At 44.1% G+C, this 24,118-nt stretch overlaps 3 protein-coding genes across 4 annotated transcripts in view; 1 reads left to right on the top strand and 2 right to left on the bottom strand.

Annotated features, from left to right (window-relative positions):
* Positions 1–11,102, bottom strand: part of LOC144162797 (mitochondrial potassium channel ATP-binding subunit) — a 51,264-nt gene extending 40,162 nt beyond the window's left edge. The window contains exons 1-5 of the mRNA XM_077693460.1: positions 10,769–11,102; positions 8,367–8,685; positions 7,344–7,523; positions 3,191–3,336; positions 1,120–1,195 (exon numbers count right to left, since the gene is read on the bottom strand). Coding sequence (XP_077549586.1) covers positions 1,120–1,195; positions 3,191–3,336; positions 7,344–7,523; positions 8,367–8,685; positions 10,769–10,848 — 801 coding nt within the window. The 5' untranslated portion in view covers positions 10,849–11,102. The remainder of the gene's footprint in view (positions 1–1,119; positions 1,196–3,190; positions 3,337–7,343; positions 7,524–8,366; positions 8,686–10,768) is intronic.
* Positions 11,103–11,282: 180 nt separating this feature from the next.
* On the top strand, positions 11,283–16,947 carry LOC144162795 (protein FAM32A). 2 transcript variants are annotated; one of them, XM_077693457.1, is made up of 4 exons: positions 11,283–11,455; positions 14,558–14,702; positions 15,401–15,454; positions 16,595–16,947. In XM_077693457.1, exons 1-4 carry the CDS (start codon positions 11,391–11,393, stop codon positions 16,661–16,663), a joined length of 333 nt encoding a protein of 110 aa, XP_077549583.1. In that variant the 5' UTR covers positions 11,283–11,390; the 3' UTR covers positions 16,664–16,947. The 2 variants fall into 2 exon arrangements, with proteins under 2 accessions (XP_077549583.1, XP_077549584.1); XM_077693458.1 differs by having other exon boundaries at positions 11,293–11,459; positions 14,562–14,702.
* A 1,082-nt stretch (positions 16,948–18,029) lies between these two features.
* The window catches only part of LOC144162794 (endoplasmic reticulum metallopeptidase 1-like), a 42,434-nt gene continuing 36,345 nt past the window's right edge, over positions 18,030–24,118 (bottom strand). The window contains exon 14 of the mRNA XM_077693456.1: positions 18,030–23,636. Within this exon, the coding sequence (XP_077549582.1) occupies positions 23,466–23,636 (171 nt within the window). The 3' untranslated portion in view covers positions 18,030–23,465. The remainder of the gene's footprint in view (positions 23,637–24,118) is intronic.

The raw sequence follows: 24,118 nt of genomic DNA, 5'->3' as shown, positions 1-24,118 counted from the left end.
ACTGTAGTCCGACGTTCGATTTTCCCACGTATCCCTATGGCTTCGGGGAATCCGCGGACTATCCGCGGTGAGCCCGAGAAGAACCCCAATGCACACGGCGCGCGCGGTTGCGTCGCCTTCCTCCTCCACCCCTCCTCGTATCGCCGACGTCGCTGCGTAGTTGTGTGTGCGTGGGTTTTGGCAGTCTTCAGCCTTATCTTATCGTACTGCCGGCGTGATTCCAACAGCGCGAGTGCGACAGGCGGGAAGCCGAAAGACTATCACGCTTGAACAGAAGACGGCTATGATAAAAGCCGTCGCATCGGGCGCGAAGAAAGGTAAGGTGCACTCCGTGGTAAGGTGGCAAGAGACTTTGACGTGTGGACGAGTATGCTGTCCACCATCGTGAGCAACCGAGATTCCATCGTCAGCGCTGTTGCACATGGCTTGAAAAGAAGCGCTAAGGACGGCGTCGGAGGGACTAGATGCGGTGGACGTGCTGCGTCGCTACTTCGGCGCACACGAGGGCGGCGAAGATGGCGTGAACGTACCGGCCGCAGCTGAGGGAGCCATCGCTCGCATCAGGAAGGTGCATCAATGTCCAATTACGGACTTCGTAGCCAAGTCTGTTTGAAATACGAGTGTTGAACTGCAATAAAGTAGGTTCGTGACTTTTCCTTTTTACCTCCGGAATGTGTTTATTTTACTGACTATCGCCGTGCAGCAAGATGCTATTTCGCCCGCTTTTTGTTTTAGGTAACTACAATGCATAATATTTGCAGTAAATATCGGTTACGGCTATAACGAAATATTGGCTATAACGAGCAAATCGCGGTGCCCCTTCAACTTCGTTATAACGAGGTTTAACTGTAGTACAACATAGCTTCTCCCAGTCGTGAAAAAAAAAAAAAGCACCTTTATACCCGCACCCTTCTTTCCCCATTTTTTTATTTTTTTTTTTCGAGCTATAGCATGAATCGCAATTCACTAGTGAACCCTTGCACAAAGGCACAATGTAGGCAGGCAGAAATGGCGATTTTCCTTATCGTAACACAGTGCACCAAGCACTCATGAAAGACTGCATTCTGAGCATATGTGTCAGTTGAGGCTGTGTGAATAATTTCAAGAAATTTCTCTCACCTGAGCCACACTCTTGATTCCCTGCGAGACACACAGCTTGAAGGCACTCTTGAACTCCTGCACATCTCCGCTCAGGCTGCGAGGTGAGAAAAAAAAAATGAATTCAAGGTTGATTCCCCTCTATGAATGAAATGGAAAGAAGGTACAACATGACAGGAGTTGATCAGTTCATTCAGAAAGACGCAAACGTGCATGGACCCCCCTAAAGTTGCCCCTCACTGATGTAAAGAAAGGATGACACATTATTTATCTTAACGAGATAGACAACATTCCAGGAGGTCAAGCGTTGAACCCGGGACCTTCGTACCATGAAGTTATCACCCCATCCATTAACTCAGTAGTGAGAGGCAGGTCATGATTATGACATTTACAATAGACTGCGGCAAACATATACACATACCTACAGATCAACAAATGTTCGCTTGGACCCGGACATATGTCATTTCTTATGATAAAAAAAATAATCTGCAGTAAAACATGTTTTTCAATACAATGAAATAAACACCCTAGATAACACTCTCAGTACCTCAATAAAAAAAAACACCCCACTATAACAATTAAGTATTAATGGGGACTCACCCGTTAACATTCCTATGAGACTCACTACTTCAAGACCCACAGGCCTAAAAACCATTGTGCACCAGTAGGAAAAGTTTTTCAGGTACATGAAAATGTTCCAAACGGCCTGGTTTACTTGTTTTGGAAATATATCCCTTCTTTACCGAAATAAATTAACAAAACTCTCACTTGCTACACAGCTAACGCCATCTAGTGAAAAATGGATAAATCAAAATGTGTTATTTGTTTAATTTTTACTCCAGTAAAGAAATGATACAGTATTTCTAAAAGAAGCAAACTAGGCCGTTGGAAACTTCTTTATGTATCTGTAAAAAAATTTTGTATCGGTACACAATGTTTTTTAAGCCTGTGGGTCACGAATTACTAAGCCACGCAGGAATGTAATCAGGTGAGTAACCCTTAAAGGGGCCATGCAGATAAAATACGTTTGTTTTACTCGAAAGATTTCGTTTCATAGTGCCCCCAGCGCTTGTCCGGCAGCAAACAGTGCTGCGTTCACGGATAAATTAATCAATTTAGGCTAAAATTTTGATTCTCCCACCAAATTGCGTGTTTTCTTGACCTCTGCCACGACATCACAAGAGCGGGCATTCAAACAAAATTCCAGTGCGTCATTCGACCCTGCTGCCTTGCTTACTGCCAGTCGTCCCAAATGGCACTACCATACGAAGCTGCGGACTGTTGTCCACTGTTGCTTTGTTTTTTACCAAATTTTTACTTGGCTTGCTTTTATTATGGTAGGAAATGATCGTTTTGTGAAACATGGGGTATGCTCAACAAACCGGGTCACGTAAGACAACGTTGCTTACGCCAGTCAACCAGCATCATGTAAGACAACTCCAAAGTGGCGAACTGCTGTGCAGCTAAAAAAAAGCATAGTGCACCCAGTACCAACAGCAGTGTACATGGGTAGTTCTATATTTATGTGTATTTTCTTAACTTTCATTGTTTACCCCACCATTCTTACTGCTGTAAAAAATGAATACGCGTTACATTTAAGCGCAAATCGCCCGTTCGGCAGCTTATAAGCCCTGCCTAATTTGCATTTGCTTTTGCCGGCCTCAGCCAATCATCGCACAGCTGGGCGTATGACATCATAGGTTCTGTTGCGGGAAATGAGCTAGTGGGCCGCATGGCCCTTCCCTTTTTTCCTAATTATGTAGCTTATTTGAGCGACGTGTGGGTTAAAAGTGGTGTCAGCATGATTGTAACGAGGCAATCTTTTGAACGAACCAAACTTCTTGTGCTTTGTCTGCATGGCCCCTTTAAGAATCTCTCCTTATGCATAATTCATTTCAATCACTACACATTGTTGAGAAAAGCACTATGCCTGGCCCCCCATCCAGTCACAAGGTGGCAAGGGAAATTTTCTTTGTTGAGAAGGAACTATGCCAAGGATCCAGTGTCATTAATTGCATAGGGTTCGAACAGGAAAAACGGCCACGCAATGTTTGTGACCCAGACTGTATACCCCACAGGAGGAGCCCGTTACCTGTTCATGATCTCTCCGGTCTTCGTTGTGTCAAAGAAGCTCATGTCCTGCTTGAGCACAGACTCCAGCAGAGCTTGCCGAAGCCTGGTGGCGTACCGCTCCCCAGTGTAGGATAATGTCGCTATGTAGATGCCCGTAAACACGCTCTAGAAACAGTGAGAGAATCGAGGCTTGCGTGACTGCGGGTCCCTTTGCCTTGAACGACTTCAGTGGTTCTTTTAAAGGGAAACTGAAGATTGCAGCAAATGTCGCCAGTTAACCAGATTGGGTTAAAAGTTCTGAATGCATAATACACATTAGCAGTGTGTGCGTAGTTTATCCGGAGGCTTTTTCGGTGCAGAGTACCTTAGGACCACACAATGTCCATCCGCGTCCGTGGGCATAGCATTTACAATTGCAAAAAGTCACACAGGCACCGGCAGGATTCGAGCCTGTGTCTGGTACACCAGACGGAGTCGTCTGGTGTCTTACCAATTGTCGTCTTACCCATTGGGCTACGACCGTGAGTTAGTACCCGAGAGTCGAACGGCTTACTCCCTCGCCTGTAACGGTGCGGAGTACCTTAGGACCTCCCAGTGTCCGTCCGCGTCCATCCGTGCGCACACCACCATCAAGCGAAATTCAATTTGAGCCGTGAGTTGCAGTTTCATTTAGGGAATAATCTAGGTGCAACTCACGGCTCAAATCGAATGACGGTCGGGGCACAAATCCGATGTCACTTGGGGCGCAACTTGGATGTCATTTCGAGTGGCATTGGATGGCACCCTTGTCATCATCCACGGATTGGAGGTGCTGCCATTTTTTTGTTGTTGTTTTTTTCAAGACCATTTACTTTCACAATGGAAGCATGATTTATTTTATGACTCCAGCTATTACAGAGCTAAAACCAAGGGTGGTAATGAACAGATTATGAACCTGTACATCTTACATAAATCGCGCCTAACACAACTGCCAAGTTGATAATGGTGACCATGCACTGCAGAAAAAGTAACCCCAAAGGGGGGGAACATGAATTTTGATTTACGGAGTGAATGAGGTAGAATTCTTGCACACGGCAGTTTTTGAGCTTCAGTTATATAATAGCATGCTATCGTAATCAACTTAAAATGAGGATGACTCAGCACGCAATGGAGCGGAAGATGATAGGTATAACGTTAAGGGACAAGAAGAGAGTGAAGTGGGTCAGGAAACAAACGCGTGTTAAGGACATATATTTGTAGAAATTAAGAAGAAGAAATGGACGTGGGCAGGGTATGTAATGCGAAGGCAAGATAACCGTTGGTCATTAAGCGTAACAGAGTGCATCCCTAGAGAAGGCAAGCGCTGCAGGGGCGGCAGAAAGTTAGATGGGCAGATGAGATGAGAAAGTTTGTGGGGGTAAATTGGTCGCAGTTAGCACAGGACCGGGATAATTAGAGATCAATGGGAGAGGCCTTTGCCCTGCAGTGGGCGTAGACAGGCTGATGATGATAATAATGCTATCATAATGCGATTCCATATGTGGCAGTTAACACTGAGTTGAATAAAAAATTGCATGCAATAATGATGACGTTATGCATGCCCAAAACAATGGCTCACATGTACTGCACATCCCACTGCTTTGGCTACACAAAGCCATGGGGTCATCTACAGTCCAAGCTCAAATGTTTATGGTCATGCTAGTCTGATACCATGCTTGACAACTGATGAAACAAAACTTACAATTCGGTATTGTCTACAACAGGGAGCCCTGAAATACACATCGTGTCCACTCAATTTGCTAGTGAATGTTCATATAGTGCTTTGCTGTGTCTTGCAATGGGTGAAGTCACCCACTTGTGTGACAAGTATACTGGAGCGCTGTTGTCTAACATGACAGACATTAAATGAACTTGAACATAAAACGCAAGCCTTGGGTAAGATACGTGTAAATAGGTCAGTGGTTTGGGCTAAATGTTTTATGAGATGACAATAACACTACTTGGTCAGGCGTACAAAGAATTTCACAGAGTCTATAGAAGTAAGTACCGTAGTTTCGCGCATATAACCCGCCCTTGCATATAACCCGCACCCCCACTTTCCATCGACGAATAAAAAAATATATCCCCGCGTATTGCCCGCATATTTTATGCATAAGAGAATGGACCAAATCACTCAAGGAACATTACACAATTGTTTATGCAAAAGAACTACTTAGCTGACTACGTAACTAGATGACTTGCCGCATACCAGGTTGGTATATTGTTGAACTGTGTGTGCAAAATAAGCACTGTCAATGGGACAGCAGTGGCTTAGTCGCTATTATTGCTGTAGGGGCATCATGGCCCAACCCGCATTGCGATGAAGCTGCACCGAAGGAAATACCTCGCATATAATCCGCACCTCTACTTCACCCCTGAAATTTTCGCACATTTGATGCGGGTTATACGTGTGAAAATATGGTAACTCTTCTCTCAGTGCGACATGGGAAAAATGTGTCAATTGCCGCGTGTCTGTCACTGTGTATTCAATGCCGGCATTCCTCCACACAGGCAAAAGCTAATGTTTGTCGAGGTGCGGGCTTTTACAAGTGGCCAAACTTTTTTTTCTCGTTTTGAGTGTGGTGCTGTGCGTTGGGCAGACGTCCCCTCGAGCATTTCCCCTGCATTTTACAAGACACCTCAATAACTTAAGAAAATTAACATGCACAAACTGCACATTAATTGCGAAAACAGACCTCACATTAGGCAATGCAATCAGTCACCAACAAGGGGTCAATAATGCAACTGACCCCCACAAATGATTTGCGTGCACCTTGAAACGGGTTTCCAGAAGACAACGTTACGAAACCACAAATGCTACCCAGAAGGTGATACAACGGGTTTATATCTAGAAGGGGGAGCAGACAGTTGTTGATGTTGAGTTACTGCAACAGCTTGCCCTAATTCTGCAGGGAGATCTTTTCTCCTTCTGTCTTCGCAAAGCTCAGAACCATTTTTGATCCCGTGACAAACGAACCTTAACGACAAACTTTCCCTCAGTTTCCCTTCACACTAATTTTTCCTCCAAGTGATCCGACTTTTAGGTAATTTTTATAACTTTAAAAACACCGAAAAAAAAAAAATGCGAATTCAGGCAGGGTAAAATTTACACACCTATTTGAAATAACTCGTAAAGCTAGATTCTCTGGAAAGTCACGTAAGACACAGAATCCAGCATTGGTGACTGAGAATTCTCAGAAATATGAAAAAGACTGTCATCTATTTTTTTCGTCTTATGGCAGATTCATGAAAAAAAAATAATAATAATTGTGCCGGTATTGATGCGATGATGCTTGATGCAGTGTCACAGCAGAAGTTACGACCGTTTGAAGTTTGGGCTTGGATGGCAAAACCGGTTTTTCTGGTTCCCACCTTCCAAGCCCAAACTTCAAACGGTCGTAACTTCTGCTACAGACCCGACAGAATGATACTGTTACTCTTATTGCACTCCTTGATATGCGCACAGTTCACTGGCACCTTGTTCAGCTGCATCCCTCCAGCAGTTTTTTTACAATGGCAGTCAGAAAATCAACTATAAAAATCTACATAAATTTGAATGTACTGGTTTTACACAAAAACAAATTTCATATCTACAATCAGACTGAAAAACTACACACAGCCCCCAATTTTTATCACCATCCACCGTTAAAATGGAAAGAGCATTTCTAGCAAGAAATCATAATTTCCGGCTTCATTTTTGACTAGATTATTAGATTTTAGCTGGAATTTACAGCTTCTAACTAGAAAAATTCTTAGTCTAGCTAAAGATGATTATTTTCAGCTTGTGGGTTTTTTTCTTCTAGGTGGACTGACAAATGCTAGCTGGAAATAAATCTCTATCCAGCTAGAAAGGAACTAGAAATTGAATTTCTAGCTAAAAATTCTGCCTATTTCTAGCTAGAAGGAATTTTTAGTTCAATAATCCAGCTAGAAAAACCATATATATTTAACTGCAAAAATAAAGATTTTGATCAAAAACCCATGTGCCCCCTAAACAGGGCCTTTTCTGTGAATAGAAAAGTAATCCCTAAATTGCCCCGCCGGTTTTGGGAATTATGAATTGGCCTCAAGAGAGAGGGGGAGGGTGGAACGTGGAAGTGAAATTCTAAAGCACAGCTCCAGGACCAAGCACTGAGATTTGAGAGCACACTGACCTGCATGACGTATATGAAAAACAGACGCATTGCTGGCTTCTGTATCTGCTCAAAAAAGCTGCCGACACTCGGTGTGGGTTCCGGGCCCGGAGCCGGGGCCCTGACCTTGCTCAGCACGTCGACGACTGCACCCAGGAAGACCGGGATTTGGATGTTGAGCGCCGCAACGATTAAGGCACTCTGTGTGGAAAATGTAGAACGAAAGAAAACAAAAACAGATTCGTTTTTCAATTAATCGCTTTCATCCGTGCCTTCACATGCATGCGATCAAGGAGATGAGTGATGATTTCTAGCCTGACTAGACAGGGTACAAGGCAGAGATGTGTTTGAATTACCATATTTCTGCGCATATAACCCGCCCCTGCACATAACCCGCACCCACACTTTCCGTCGACAAATAAAAAAAAACATATCCCCACGTATTTTATACATAAAGGATAAAAGGATGAACCAAAGCTACTACTCAAGCAACATTACAGATTTTTTTATGCGAACTAACTGACTATGTAACTAGATGACTTGCTGCATACATTTTTTCAGGTTGTTATATTGCTGAGCTGTGTGTGCAAAATAAGCACTGTCAGTGGGATAACAGTGGCTTAGTCGCTATCACTGCTGTAGGGGCATCACGGCCCAACGCGCATTGCGGTGAAGCTGCACCAAAGGAAATACCTCGCACATAATCCGCACCTCTACCTCACCCCTGATATTTTCGCATTTTTGGTGCAGGTTATACGCGGGAAAATACAGTAAACAGTTACAAGTTCGTGCCTTGTCCTACCTACTTCATGCCCCTTTTGCCATCGCAAACCATTAAAGCGGTTCGACACAATGCAGTACCAACCAGCCGATCTTTCTTCTTTCCACGGAATCTAAAAATGCAATAGCCCAGTCAAAGACCAACATAAGATCGCAACGGGCATGGCTACAACAGATAAGGTTAGGTTATTAATGATTGCTTCTACTGCTGTCACTAACGAGAATAGTTAGGCACACGCAACCTGCTCGGACGTCTGCACTTACTATTACAGCTACGAGAAGCGGCAGCCAATCAGGTTTCAGGAAGCGTAGAAAGGAGGCCCAGTCAAAGGACGCCGTGCTGCTCTTTTTGGCTTCGAGCAGCCGCGTGTTGTCGTGGCGGCCGTCGCAGTGCGCCCTTGACTGAAGGAGGCACCGACCCAGTGCAACTGAAAGCGTGGCACCACATCCTCCACCGAGCACCAGTAAATGATGCAGACGGTGGCAGCCTTGGTGCGGTGACCTTGGCTTTGGAAGCCATGTTGCAAAGCTCTTAACAGTTCCTCCCGGAGGCCTGTTTAACGACAGCCTTGGTAAAGAGGCACTGCAAGAAAAGAAAAAGCACAATTAAGAGTGAGGAGTGTGACAAACCCACCCCTGCCTGTAGTCGAGAGGGTCCGTAGCTTGTCAATGCATAAATGTGGGCTAGTTGGTTCGAACTGTGAAACATGGTTAAGTAGCGTGGTAAAGATGGGACAATAAGTAGAGACCACACAGGACTAGCGCTAGACATCAGCTGAAATTTTAACACAAAAGTGTTTTATGCCCGAGTACACCAAGATCTCAGTCACGTCATATCCATCCCGGAAGTGACGTCACCAGAAAAAGTGCCATTGACGCTGCGGCGCCCATTTTCGAGCCCATGCCCTCTCGACGCAACGGGAGGTACATGGCGCTCTAGCGACTGCGCTATGAGCAGCGACATGTGCAGCTCTACGAACGCGCCTTATGTCCTTCCCTATGACTCATTCAGATGGTGCTGCCGTCTAGGAGAGGCGAAGTGAAGTAGCGCATCATGATGCTAATGAGCGCCGACAGTTGGCGTTTCAATGCCAGTGCCTTCGTGTACGGGGGGCGCGCGTGAATTGAGGCACCCTCCGCTATGGCGTTGTTCGCATGACCGTTATGTGTTTCAAGCTGCTGTTTCTGTGCATGTCATTTTTTGGTTTTGTTGTCCCGGAATAAACCGGTTATTTCTTTGTTTCTTGCGTGTCGGCGTCACTTCATCTGGCTGGGTCAGGCTCGTGAACCCTTCGCACATGAAGGAGGTTCCTTTAACATTCAACTGCTCCTGTGAAGGCACCTTTCACATTCTTGTTTTACCGATTCCTGTGACAGAGTTATCAACCACAATTTTTTACTACACGCGTAAGAAGATATGCAGGAATGGCGCATGCGTGAACATGGCCAAAGCACCAAGAAAAAATCCTGACAAAGTCAAGTGGTGCATATGTGGTGCCTGTGTGTCCCACACTGTGTTCCACTTTTCGAGAAGACACTGATACTGCACTGTTTTAAGGACCAAGCCGTGCATTGTTTGAAGCGTGGTGCATCATGAAAGCCGGTGATAAGTGTGTAAGCACGGCATCAACTAGTTCGTCAAAAAAAGAAATAGATTATCTGAATGCGAACTTTCCACGTGCATAACAAAATGCACCACTTGACTTTGTCGTGATTTTTTCTAGGTGCTTTGGCCATGTTCACGCATGTGCCGTTCCTGTATATCTTATGTGTGTAGTGAAAATTTCGGTTGATGTCAACGCTAGTACGTGAGGTCTCAACTTATTGTCCCATTTTTACCGCGCTAATTAACCATGTTTCACAGACCTTAGCTCTCACTCGGATGAGTAGTAAGAGGTCCCTCTAGTTAATAAGGAGGGAGGTATTTATTAGTCATCCGTTAATTTATGGCAGCCACCTGACCGGTATATATATTGGCCGGCAAGTCGCCCAAGAGAAAATGGTAGCTGGTGCCAGCTGGTTTGTGGTTCAATTCCTAACTGGGACAAGCTGGTCCCAGCTGGTACCAGCTACCATTTTCTCTTGGGCAGCGGTTTTTCTGACATACTGGTTGGTTGCTGCAGCTTGATCCCCAGAACGGCACGTATTTGCCGGTTTCTCGCCTTTTTTTTTTTTTTTTCAGCGCCTGACTGAACGCTTGTAACTTAGCCAGCGCAGTAACGAGAAGCAATTGGATGATCGATCTAGATTGTTACGTGTATAAAAATTTTGTGCACACGCGTATGTTTTTGCCTCTTGCTCTTGTGATAACATGAAGGAAAGCAAACACATGACACTTCCAATTGCGCTAGAATGCTTTCCATGATCATAACTATACACACCAAAGTTTTGGCACACGATGTGATGGCTCCAGCGAAAGAGATCCTCGCGTATATATACGTGTACTTCAACATCACCAACTAACATAGACTGCGTGAAAACGACCGCTAAACCTTATGTTACTCGGAGTTTCATGCGTATGTTCAAGCTGAATGATCGTTGAAAAGTTGGAAAAGCAATAAGCCATTTTCACTCGCTCACTTTCGAAGTTTATCGGGTTTCAACTTGATCAGCATTCTCTTCTGGTTGTTGCAGGTTCACGAAAGTTTATTAAATGGTGTACTTACCTTTTGACCAGGGAGAATCTATACGGAGATAAGTGGTGCTTGCAGAGAAAACCACTCGCTCTCAATGCGACGATTAACATCGTGATACCCGAAACTTAGTAGGAAACAAGGACGTAATCCATCTCTTCAAGGTGCGAAAAGCTTTGTAGTCGGCGACCTTGAGCTAGAGCTCACTGAGCTTTTAATACGCTAATGGTGTTTAATGTTCGAACTTCGCATGCCACTTACCACCTAATATAACATCACAAAATCTAATAACACAGCGAGTTACATAGACGGGAACTTCCCACTACGGACAGCATGGTAGCAGCCGATGAATCGATCGGAACACCAGAAGCTGATAAAGTGTTAACTGTACAACCATGGTTTAGTAGGCAAAAATTAAAATATAAAAATTAATTTAGAAAATGTAGTATAAACTTAATTTTGATTTATTTTAATGTGCAGTTTTATGTATTTGTAGTTACGTTTTGAGTGCGTTGTGGTTGTGTTTACATGAAGTACGGCAGTGCGCCTAGTTACGAATGTCTGAAAACGTAAAGAACGGAACCGCTCGCGCACCAGCTGAGCGAGTGCGACTGTAGCTGAAATTTCGCTGCTGCGCTTGTGAAAATTAGCCGTCATGTCCGAGTATGATCTAGTATCAAAGGGTCCACTGAAGTTGAAGAGCAGCTCAGGAATCAAAAAGCAAGTATTGTCTGTAACCCGTCAATCACGCTGCTTTGTTTCGGCGCTGTTTTCGGACGAGGTTTCCAAACTTCGTGCTAGCATGATTACATGCTTACGCGATCGTAGTAGTTTTCGCGGAGCGTCTATTGATTTATTGCTTCATCGACTCACCGATGCCTGCACTATATCGTCAGTGAAATGAGTATAGCAAAGGAATCCTGTAACCAGCCACGATGGGGTATGCACGCAGAAAATCTGCAGCTCATTTCAGTGACTGTTTGATCTGACAACTTGTCAACTACACTAAAACTCAGAAAAAGCCATTCATAGAAAATTTGAGCCTTTGTTACAATGTCTTCGTTAAATGGCTACAAAGGCTACCTCTGACTGGCTCCTTTGACGGGGAACGGCCTGAAGTTCGTTACTTCTGTGTGCACTGAAGTGAATTTGTCCAACTCTGCATTGTGCGGAAGAAGTCTGGGGCCTGATGTAACTTGTAAAACCCTGGAGAAGAGAAACCGTCAGGAATTCGCAACCTCTTCGTATTAAAAATTTCGATTTGCGCGTATTTACGCCTTGTTTGTATTGTTTGAACGCCTTAATTGTCAGTGCGTCATCTCAGCCTACGTCAGTGACTTGAGAAACCACGAGGAATTCGCAACCTCTTCGTATTAAAATTTTCGATTAGCGCGTATGTACGCCTTGTTTGTATTGTTTAAACGCCTTAATGCGTTTTCACAGCCTACGTCAGTAACTTGTAAAACCCTGGAGAAGAGAAACCACCTGGAATTCGCAACCTCTTCGTATTAAAAATTTCGATTTGCGCATGTTTACGCCTTTGTTTGTAAAGCTTGAATTGTCTGTGTCGTCACAGCCTACGTCACTGAGTCGGCGAGAAGCATGCTCCAAGGGGAAGGGCACTTTTCTTGGGGTCATATGCTTGCGAATCGGCTGAAAAACATAAGCTGGCCTAGTCATTCTGGACTTTTGTTAGGCAGCTATTGTAATTAGAAGGTTCTTATTACTCACTTCCCTGACCCTTCAAACAATGCTGCAGGGTGTTGTGAAAGAGCCTTCTTTTGCAAACAAATTCAATAGTGAAGGTTTCTACATCAGCTGGAAAAGTACAAGCCCAGTTCACGTTTCTTATGCTTTTGATTGATCGAATAGAACGCTATTTCAACTCTTATGTGAAAGGCTGGTGACAAGTGGTAGGCGCATGTATTCATGTGTGTGTGTGGGGGGGCGGGGATTTCGAACTTCGAAGAGACTGTATACGCACACACACACAGTTTTTATTCTTCATATTCAGAGTGTATGACAGCTGCATCTTACCGATACTCACCTACAGGGCAGTAACTTTGAGGCTCACTAAGAGGGTTCAACTTAAACTGAGGATGACTTAGCGAGAAGATGATGGGTGTAATGTTTTAAGGGACAAGATAGCGAACTGGGTCAGGGAACAAATGCGTGCTAAGGACGTATTAGTAGAAACTAAGAAGAAGAAATGGACGTGGGCAGGGCATATAATGTGAAGGCAAGATAACCGTTAGAAGGCTATCGTGGCAGGGGGCGGCAGAAAGTTAGATGGGCAGATGAGAGCAAGAAGTTTGTGGGGATAAATTGGTCGCGGTTAGCACAGGACCGGGATAATTGGAGATTAATAGGAGAGGCCTTTGCCCTGTAGTGGGCGTAGATAGGCCGTGATGGTGATGATGATGATTCAAACCTTACTTTCGTGTGCTTGGATTGGGTGTCAATAGGGCCTCGCACTCTTCAGGGGTATTCACCCAGCCTTTCGTGCAAATACCAATCTACAGCAACTATTCTTTTAACAAGTCCTCCATCATAATGGGCCATCACCATAGCAGTGATAATAGTGGCACATTATGCACCACAGCCAACCCTTATTATCGTGGTCAACGTTCTTTGTCAGCTCTCGCAGTGATGACAGTGACAGGTCACAAGAGATGTAGTGTATATGTGCAAACAGACACATTCTTGCCTAGAGCAAGGTACATATGTCACATCCTGTGGCCAGAAAAGAAAATTACTCAATAGTTCTTGTCTGGCGAGACTCTGTTCCCCTGTGGATAGAAGCCCGGCACTTTCTGTGCACGCCCAATGCCACCTACTGGTTTGCTTAGAACAGTCCTTCTGTTCTTCTAAGCAACTAATAAGGGGGCTGTGTTTGGCCTCGGTAGCCTAGGGGCAGAATTGTGGGTTTCGGTGAGAGAATGTCCCGGGTCCATGTCCCAACAGCGGTAAACTTTTTCCGAGACCCGCGCTTTTTTTTTTTTTTTTGCCGTAAAATGTTAGGTCACTTTTGCGTACTTTTTTTGTAAATAAGGGTGATTTTGTATCGTTTCTGGATGGTTTAGAGGCGGAGTGCGGCATATCAACATGTTTAAGGGGGGACACTGGTCTTAAAACAGCTTCTTTTAATTTTTAAGTAAACTCTGTGAAACATGTCAGTCTTGCTGCTTTTTACCCACTGATTTCAAATATGCCATTATTTTTTCAGTTGATCAATTATTTGCCAAGATAGCTAGAGATAATTAGCCATTTTTGGTCAAACAATAGACGAAAGTGTTGGTCATAGAACTGTAATCTCTACATTTTCCAGTACTATGAACCCTGGTGGATTCAATGCATCTTTTGGAACTAATTTTAGAGCTCATTAAACTTTGGTGTCACCAGTGGCAAGGAACCATTTTGAGTGCGCATTTCAAACACCGAAGTTTAATGAGCTGTAACCTTAGTTCCAGGCGAGGCATCAAAAAACTGCTTCGATTATTGCATTCACCAGGGTTCATAGTACTGGAAAATATAGAGATTACAGTTTTATGACCAGTACTGTTTTGTCTATTGTTTGATCAAAAATGGCTAATTGTCTCTAATTGTCTTGGAAACTAATTGACCAACGGAAAAAGCAATGGCATATTTGAACTCAGCAAGAAAAAAGCAGCAAGGCTGACAAGTTTCACAAAGTTCACTAGAAAATTAAAACAAGTTGTTTTTAAACCAGTGTCCCCCTTGATTAACTGGAAAGGCCTGGGTTGTACCTATCATAGAACGGAATATTGCTCTTGTCTGAAGCTTCCCCCTAACGTCTTTCAGGAAGAAGAAGAAAGATAAGGATCTGGCCAAGGCTTTGGAGCACGTGCAGGCAGCCGCAGCAGATGAACAGCAGAAGAAAGAGCCCGTCAAGGAAATCCACAGGACCAAGGCTGAAAAGGCGTTTCAGAAGATGCAGGAGAAGCGGGTAATGGTTTTTTACCCGCCCTGTCAGCCTTTGCCAGTTAAGACGTGGCTAGAGTGCACGCAGTGCCTTTGTTAGGAGTAAACGGAGCGCCTTGTTGGCACGTGAAAGACAAAACACTTGTGGGATAAGATGTCATTGTGCACGCATTATTTGGTGTTGGAAATTATAGGCAGAAGGTAGGCACAAGTTCTGAGGCGTGGCTTCGTAATCACCTTCTCTTATCTTTCTTTAGATAGATGTTGCGCCGTATTGAGTGTTTCTTGAACAGTTTGAAAGACTGTGCAAAAACAGCATTGCGCTCTACTTCGAGATGTTCTGTAACCACTCCCACTTAGCCCAATTGTCGATACTTTACTCAAGTCTGTCCAGAGCAAGAAAAGTTTCCCGTCAAGCATTTCATACAAGTGAAGCGCATTTGATTTTCGTGATAATGTTTTTTCATTTGGACAAAGCGAAGCACATCTTCATCGAAACACTTCCAAGCCGCGATTCTTTATCAGTTCCTACACATTGTCAGCAAGCTGTCACTAACCTGTGTACAGCTCATAAGAGCTCTGTATGGCTTATGTTGAATGTGAGTAACTAGCACTGCAAGATTCGTGTGACTTACCTTCGTATATATTGTAGGATGTTAGTTTTTCATTTCCTGCAACGAGTTTTTTTCGAGGCTTCTTAATGTTTTATTCTTTCTTTTGCAGCAAATTGAAAGAATCATGGAAAAGGCATCGAAAACTCACAAGCAAAGAGTGGAGGTAAGTACTTGTCTGAAATGTTTGAAGAAAGAAACACTTAAAGGGACCCTGCAAGACGTACCATAGACTACTAGGAATGTATTTTGGGGTAAAGTCTATTGTCTCAGCAATCTCCTCCCGCAAGAATTATAAAAATCCGTTCACCATCACCGAAACTACACGCGATAAGAAATCGCACCTAATCGTTCCCTCTCAACTCAACTGCGGACAACGCGACGAAAGCTGCGCGCTCTCTCCCGGAAAGGGGGTCAGCACGCGGCGTTTTCTTTCACGGCCTTCGATATATCACAGGCATGGGAGTTTTCTCCTTTTCTTCACCACGTGGAGGGGTCTATTTCCGGTCTGGTGCCACAAAAATGCAGGCATGGGTGCCTGCTCACAAGCACACGCTCCGGCTGGTAGGGCGTTTTTGAAGCAATAAACGTTTGTTGTCAAGTGTTCTGGCTGAAAGGGAAGTATTGAGCTCATCACTCAAACTCCACGAGCACTCAAAGCACAAAAGAAACGGCAGAACTGTGCCTACAGGTTCAGGCATAGAAGAGGTTTGCACTTAGCGCTGACGACAGCAGATCGTCGCAGGAAGTGCAAGAAATTAGCCGCGAAGTTGACCAGTGACAGCCGATCGGACAGCCATGGCCACATTGACGTCGTTTAGGCCATGCCAGGGGTGCATAATGAGTAGAACTTAAGAGAGCGCGGTTGGTTTTTCCACGTGTTTCACAGCGATTTGCGCGCTCACTGCTTCATGTGCACGTGTAATATTTGGCTCGGGTTTTTCTGGTAGTGTAAGCTAAGTGTCACGCAGGTTTACTTGCACTGCTCAAAGAGTGTTGCAGGGTCCCTTTAAGCTCACACCTTTCAAAGCCGATATGCTTTTGTTTGATGGCATATGCTTAAGAATAAAATTATTGGCTCTTTGCCTCTCTCAATTCCCTTCTATTTTTCCTTGTTGCAAAAGAGCAAGCCACGTGAACAGATCGTACCAGAAATCTCGGGCCTGTGACTTTAGGTTGTCGTGTGTCAATGTACAGTGACAGTAACAGGGGCATTGCTCTCGCTGCACTCTTGTGAGCCTGTACGACAATGCAAAACATTTGATTGAACTGCGCTAACCTTTAGTCCTGATTGCACTTCTTGCAGGAGTTTAACCGGCACTTGGACTCCCTGACGGAGCATTACGACATCCCAAAAGTCAGCTGGACAAAATAGACTGCCTTCACCACGAGCTGCACATTTTTTTTTTTTTTTTTTCACAGAGAAAAAGTTGGAGATGGGAGGGGGAAGTACCCTAATTCAGAATCCAGCAAGATGTGTGCATTCCATGCTAGGATCTGCAGTCAGCTGTGAAGTGTTTGTGGTGGTGCAGCATTCTTGCACTGACTTATAACATCACTGGTGGTTCCTATGCACGTGTAAGGCACTCAGTGCACACAGCTTGTTTCACTGAGCAACCATTTTCCGCAGAGTGGAGAAATACAAAGTTTTTTTCCGAATGTGTTTTGTCAAGTGCAATTCTTCCTGAAAACACCACCTTTTTTTAGACCATCCCAAACTCGCCAAATAACCCATTGCCGAGCGCTTTGAACTGCTAGTTTTGGTCGAGCTCTCCACGAATTGCGACAGTTGCAAAGAAAATGACTACATCGCAAACCTGCCTTAAGGGGACACATAGGTTTTTGGGACCAAAAAAATTGAGCAAAAAAGCATTTTTTAGGTATCACTTTTCTCTTGATTTGCACAGTTTTTCCTCCAAAAATTTTGCACTTGGAATGGGACCAGGTACTTTATTTTAAAAGCCACAGAGGCCCAATTTCAACAAAAAAAAATAATTTTTCCATAATTCCCCATTTCTTCGCCACAAGTGGTATCACGGGATAAGAAATTCTCGAAAGGTACGGGTGCCCTAAAAAGTAAGCTGAGCACAGATTTGTGAAATTAGAATAATTTCTATTTTATGTGGCTGCCAGCATAAATAGAATGTAGATTTTATTCTAGAATGTCTCTTGAAAAGGTCACTTAGAGGTTGCTGGCTAAGCACATGGCGAGAAATCCCCTCAAAATCTCCAACCCGTGCTCCGTTTACTTTTTGGGGGCACCCGCACATCCCAGCATGTAGTGCAGCTAAGAAGATCAGCTCTTTTGCACTGTGAAGTTGAATGTTTAAACCATCCAAAAAGGGAAGCAGAGCTTTCATTTTACATTTCAGTATAAGTTAAAATTGATGTAAATGTGTGTGATTGCAAAAGAAAAAAAAACTGCTTCCCACATTTCATTCTCTACTTAAAACTTCTGGTATCTATTCATGCCTTGCTGGTAATTTTTGGTTGAGTAGCTTTTCCCCTTTGTTCTCAAAAAGAATCAAGGAATATTTTTAATTACCTTGGAAACGAATTACCTCAAAAAACTAATTGGATATTTGAACTCAACTAAAAAAAAACTGAACAAGCCCATGAGGTTTCATTAAAATTGGTTGGAAATAAAACAACAAAAAAAGTTTCGAAGACACCTTAATTTCTGGCTTCTTCATTCTGTTGGTTTTGCACGTACAATTAAAGAGCAACACAACATTCCCAAGTTTTGAACTCAAAACATGTTTATTTGGTCCCACAGTGCTTCACAGCGGCATGCCTGTATGTCGAGGGTGTCGGGTTCGATGCGAACCGAACACAAGTTTGTCCTCTGTGCAGGAACTATAAATAAGGCATGCTACATTCCACAAACAGTTGGTGCATGCTACAACGATCCCGTCCAAAAGAACAACCGAAATCGCAGCGGACTGATGCTTCCGCACCAATCAATAGCTCTCGCTCGCGAGCACACTACTGCACCAACAAAAGCGCACAAGGCACACACAGTACAACGCTATCGCACCTACTTTTTATACACACACTCGGCAATATAAAACACTATCACAACTCTTATTCCTTAAATATCGCTCAGTAAGATCACAGATTTTCCTTTTTTTATTTCCTCGCGTTCTAGATAACCGGGCAGGAACACGATCTGTGGAATAGTGAGGATTGCATACTGTTATTCGCAGCCTTAAATCTGTTTGCAATGCATTCGAAAATCGGAGCCTGGATGAAGCCAAGCCTTCGACGTTAGTCTGCGTGAAAAGTGCTTCGTTCGAAGACTTTGTTGCCAATTTGATCAAACGAGCCACTGACTAGGAAAACATTCGGTGTTCGTGCTAAATTATAGCAAGGGGTGAATTTCGTTTGGTGGTTTTTTGGCTTACCGAGGCACCGCTCTTGAGAACACCTAAGCCAAATTCCAAACCAACCCAATTTGGCTTCTGTGGGGGGGAAAAGAACGAACGCAAGCATTTTGGCTTGCGTCAAAACGTGCAGAAACTTGGCAGCTGACGATGCCTATTAAAGCGCTCCTTACCGCTTGACAAAAGCCTCGTTAGAAGGCAATTAAGTGCAGGCTTCTGCAGCACCAGGCACCTCTGAGCACATTATAAATACGGTATAAACTGTAAATAAACATCTAAACAATAACCGTGTTCCTAAAAAGAATAAGACACACTTAAACATTGAAGTTTACACACGATGAATGAACTATGGGCAATCTCCCTGGCATGTAAAAGAAAAAGGCAACCTCCTTCAAAAACATGCGCTGTGACTAGGCATGTCAAACTTTGCACGGGTTGCTGTGTCCGACGACTTTTCGCTTGCAGTCGCGATATTTTGCATAGACCGGTCACGAAAGAAAACGTTCAGCAGACAGGCCAACATCGACTAGAGTGTGGCTAATAGTTAGGCAATGGCTTGCTGCTGAATAATCTTCAAGGCACGAGTAACACTGTACAGCAGCTGCGGAGGGTGTTCATCCAACGTAGAAAAGATCGGGACGCTTTCTCCAACAAAGAGCCAACTTGTTTTTGTCACAGTTGCAAGTTTCAAGTTGCACACGTCAGCCACCCTCCCTCCCTTCATCACGTGATGGTATGTTGCAGCGACAGCAATGTAGAGAAGCTGATGAATGGTTTTGAGAAGCGGTTCGGATGGTGTGACTTCTACCCTGTGTGCTACAGACAGCTTGGTGAAATGCACTGCTCGAGCATAGACTAGCGGAATGGGCCGTTTAAACCTAGAACGTTTAAACCTACCGTTTGAGAGAAGGCACTCGTAACACAACGAAGAAGCTCAAACACTTTCACAATGCGAGGTGACGAGTCCTAAGTTCTTACCTGTGACGTGCTAGCTGAATCTTAGGCCTAGTGGTGTTTGTTGCATAACCCACCTTTTTTAGGCCCAGAATAATTGTTTGCGCAATTTTAGTGGCAAGAAGCAAGGTTCAACCAAGTTCAGTCTGAAATTGAACATTTTAACACACTTGTATGAAGTTCGTTTTCTTTGAAAGGGGCCATGAAGACAAAATACAATTTCGGTTCATTGGAAAGATTGCCTTGCTGTAATAGCGCTCGTACCACATTCAACGCACATTTAATTGGCTATATAATATAGAAAACAAAGGCTAAACGGGCGACAAACCAGCTACTTTCCCGCAATAGAATGACGACAAATTACAGCACACTTGTGCGATTGGCTGAGGCCTACAAAATCAAACGCTAAATAGGGAGTAGTGCACGCTTACGAAACAAGCTATTTGCACTTTAAATTTACCGTGCAGTCTTTTTTAGGGAAGTAAGAATAGCGGGGTCAACAATATAAGTTCCAATTGAACACGGAAACATGTAAGCCGCTACATTGCATTTCGGAAATGCCACCACCCGCCGATGCTATGAAGCCCCACCGTTCTGTAGAGAATTTCCTGACAACACCGGTCAACTGGCTTATGTGACACTACCACCAACATAACCTTGTTTGTTGAGTCACGCCCAATGTTTCACGAAACCATAATTATGAACCTAACAAAATGCAGCACAAATAAAGGTTTGGTCAGAACCTATTTGTGCTGTTTTCGGTGTTGCCAAGCGAAGAAATTGACTGCTAAACTTTTCAGTGAATACTATCCACTGCATCTTCGCTGGCATCACGAAACATTGCAATGCAGCAGGAGAATTGAAGTTTTGTACGTAATTGTTAAACTTCTCGGTAAATAAGGCATCTTTCGCCTCCAGAGAAGCACGAGAGCCGTTCCACTCAACGTGAAAGCTGACGGAAGTGCAGAGAAAGAAGTGATTCGCCATAATGGGCTGTAGTGCCATTACCCGTTCACTACTACCACCCAATGCAATTCAAATCTACCGTCCTCACGGTGCTCGCGCGCCCCCAGCCTGAAACAGCGCCATCGGGAGTTCTGTTCTTTTTGTGCTTGCTTTTCCTCTCGCACGTGCCGGCGTTGCACTGGCACTTTTTTTTGCTTACTATCGTAAAAACCAACCCAACGAGCATTCCTAACTAAATGAATGCGGGTGCTGCCGGTTAGTTACATATATTTTGCCTCAAATGTACCTGCAATTTTCTTTGTGCTAAACAACGCGATGTATGACAAGCGTCAGCGTTTCACGAGTTTCGAACGGTTATGACTATTTAAACCGCTTGGTTTTCGAAGCCTCTACGGGACGCCCTACGACGGAACGGCAGGCTCTACTTAAGTCCGTTATCTCATGGCACCGCCTGATTCCGGCAGTCATTTGACATCGACCATTACAGCGGGCTACAACGACAAGGTGAGCCCCTAAATGCTCTGCATTTAAAACACCAACTCTTTTGAACAAAAAGTTGAAGGCAGTCTTCATGGCCCCTTTATAGGAGCCATGAAGAGAAAATACAACTTTGTTTAATTTGAAAGAACGAGGATTCAGTATCTCACTCAGCTCCATTACAGCCACAAAAGATTTTTTAACGAAAAAAAAAGCAAGAAGTATTTAAAAACTTTCAAATTTTGCGCCACAGTGACGTGTTATGAGCAAGAATGACGTCATACGGGCCAAGAATAAAACAATTTTCAGTGCGTTAACTGCACGTTAGCATTCAAGTGATGCGGTCAAATGGAACTAGAGGCCCCATTACAGACGTCCAGTCATGTGTCGTCGCGACAGGTCAGTTGGGCGGCCGCCAATCGCACTAGAAAAGTTGCAGGAAATTGGCTAAGGGGTCGCGACTGCTTCACACGTTTTCTTTAATATCTCCGTTATTTGTTCGAAGATCGCGGTGATATTGGTATCATTGTTATCGGGACTAAGCAGTCTTTCTAATAAACCCAACTTGTATTTTGTCTTCATGGCTCCTTTAAGGCATATTTCCACAACCTGAGGTAACAACTGTTTATCCTTTAGACCGCACAGGAGTTGCGTGCCGAAATGGCCTGTCTATCAAGTGTGCATTGCCACACACCAAGACGTAAGTGCGCGAAATTAAACTGTACACTTATTATGCAGTGGAACCTTGCAGGTCATTTTGCATCAAGGAAGCCATGCTAAGCCTAAACGTTTTTTTTTTTTTCTGGGGATTATGATCTAGGCTCCCTATATGGCAGTGCACACGCTAATTTGATGACTTTTTCACATCCCTATTTCTGTTAACCTAGCGCTTATTATGCAGTGGGAATATCTCGAAGATTACTTTGTGTTACACACGCCCCACTAAGCCTAACAGTGACTTACTTTTTCTCGGAGCATACTGTGTAGACTCTCTACATGACAGTGCCGCTCACTAATTTGTCAATTTATCTCGACCAAATTTCTATTAACCACGTTTATTATGTGCGGGGAAATGCTAAACTACCTAAGCCTAAATGTCACTTATTTTCTTCCCAGAGGAATCTGTGCGCATAGACTCGCTACTTGGCAGTGCACTTGCTAATTTAAGATTTCCGCGATAGCGCCGATTTGCGCACGTTGCGTCATGGTCTAAAACTGCACTAGCAGCAATGTTTGGTTTGCGTTGATGACACATTTTCTATCCCTAACCGCGTAGAAAGAAACAAGTTCCACATAATGTACACTTGTTACGTTTGGCAGGCCATGTCGCAAGCTGCCAGACTTTGCAAAAATTCTCCCCTCCACACACGTGGAGCAGATGTGCATAGTTTGGCATCATTCACATGCATAAATGCCTTCAGACTTCCCAACAACACCGCACACTGGCTGTACAAAAAAACTTTGAAACTTCCTTCGCACTTAAGTATAACGTGTTTCAAACACACACTCGAGGCATCAGAAACCACAGTGGTCAGAAAGTGCTCGGAACAATATGAAACGGCGTATAAGCAGTCTGTAACACTATGAAGAAAATGGCGTGCTGGTGAATAAACACATTCCTAAACAAAAAAAAAAAACAATGCAGAAAATGGTCCCAAATGAAACAACGATAATCAACAAGTAAGCCCAACAACAACAACAACAACAACACACCACACAACGTGACTCGACACTGACAAATGCATGTGCAACAAAATTGCCGTGCAAGAAAGGACAGCACCAATAAGCCTCTCCTTGTACCGGTGTGCTTGTCATCATCGCAACTAAGTAATGTCGTTTACCGAACATTCCGTCAAACATTTTTTTTTCCTTTTTAAACAAATGGCAACGTACGTTACTACGCAGTGGCGATTAATATGGCTTTTTGACCACTGGCCAATTGACCGCCATTCAATGCGGTACCTGCTGAATTTATGTGAGAATTTAAACCGATTAATTTTACTCTTCAGGGACCAATGTCACGCTAAATGCACAATCAAGTACGGCAAGACGCCGTCCCCAATTACGGTTTTGACATTTCCCCATCTTTGGCGGCCTGAAAATTTTTTTTCTCAAGGAGAGTCTTATCGGCTGGCGGTGTCCACACTTTCGTCTCCGCTCTCAGACTGGACGGCATACGAAGGCACGAGCAAGCAACTCTGACAACACCTGCCGGTGCTCTTGGGAGCACCAGACAACGTCGCGCTTGCGTTCAGTCTATCCGAGCTTGGTTGAGGTGCAGCATTTCCCCCTACCCGCAAAAAGCACCCCTTTCTGGTTCGGAAAAACACGCACCCCCCTCCCTTCCCCCTCACTGACAAAAAAAAAAAAATCTCGACACAACCACGGCCTCAGCGTTCAGAAGACGTAGAGATCAGAGCTCGATGACCATGCAGTGGGATGCACCCACTCAGGTAGCTCGCGAAGAAACCGCACGAAGTCCTTTTGCCTGTGCTCGTGCTTCTGTAGGTAGTAGGTGTGGAAGGCGATGTCCACGACGGGTTTTTCTTGTTCATAGCCCTGGGGAACCTGCGGTAAAGCGGGAACAACGTTGTACAATTGCAGTCGTTTTAAAGATTACTAGAATTTCTTTTCTTTTTTTGTTTTTACTTTCAGTTTATACAAGGCCCTCCTTATCTATCTCTCAAGTCAGCACCGCAGACACAGTTTACAAATACACTTGGATTACTACTTTCATTCTTTTTTAAAGGAGCCATGAAGACAAAATACAAGTTGGGTTTATTACAAAGACTGCTTAGTCCCGATAACAATGATACCAAAATCATTGCAATCTTCAAACAAATAACGGAGACATTAAAGAAAACGTGTGAAGCAGTCGCGACGCCCTAGCCAATTTCCCGCAACTTTTCTATGACATCACGGAACCTTGTTTGTGTGATTGGCGGCCGCCTAACTGACCTTATGCGACGATACATGACTGGACACCTGTAATGGGGCCTCTAGTTCCATTTGACTGCATCACTTGAATGCTAACGTGCAGTTAACGCGCT

The sequence above is a fragment of the Haemaphysalis longicornis genome, unplaced genomic scaffold, assembly GCF_048455015.1.
Source record: "Haemaphysalis longicornis isolate Haplotype H1 unplaced genomic scaffold, Haemaphysalis longicornis Haplotype H1 scaffold_12, whole genome shotgun sequence".
Taxonomy (NCBI): Eukaryota; Metazoa; Arthropoda; class Arachnida; order Ixodida; family Ixodidae; genus Haemaphysalis; species Haemaphysalis longicornis.
The sequence above is the reverse complement of the archived record's forward strand: the minus strand, read 5'-3'. Positions and strand labels throughout refer to the sequence as shown.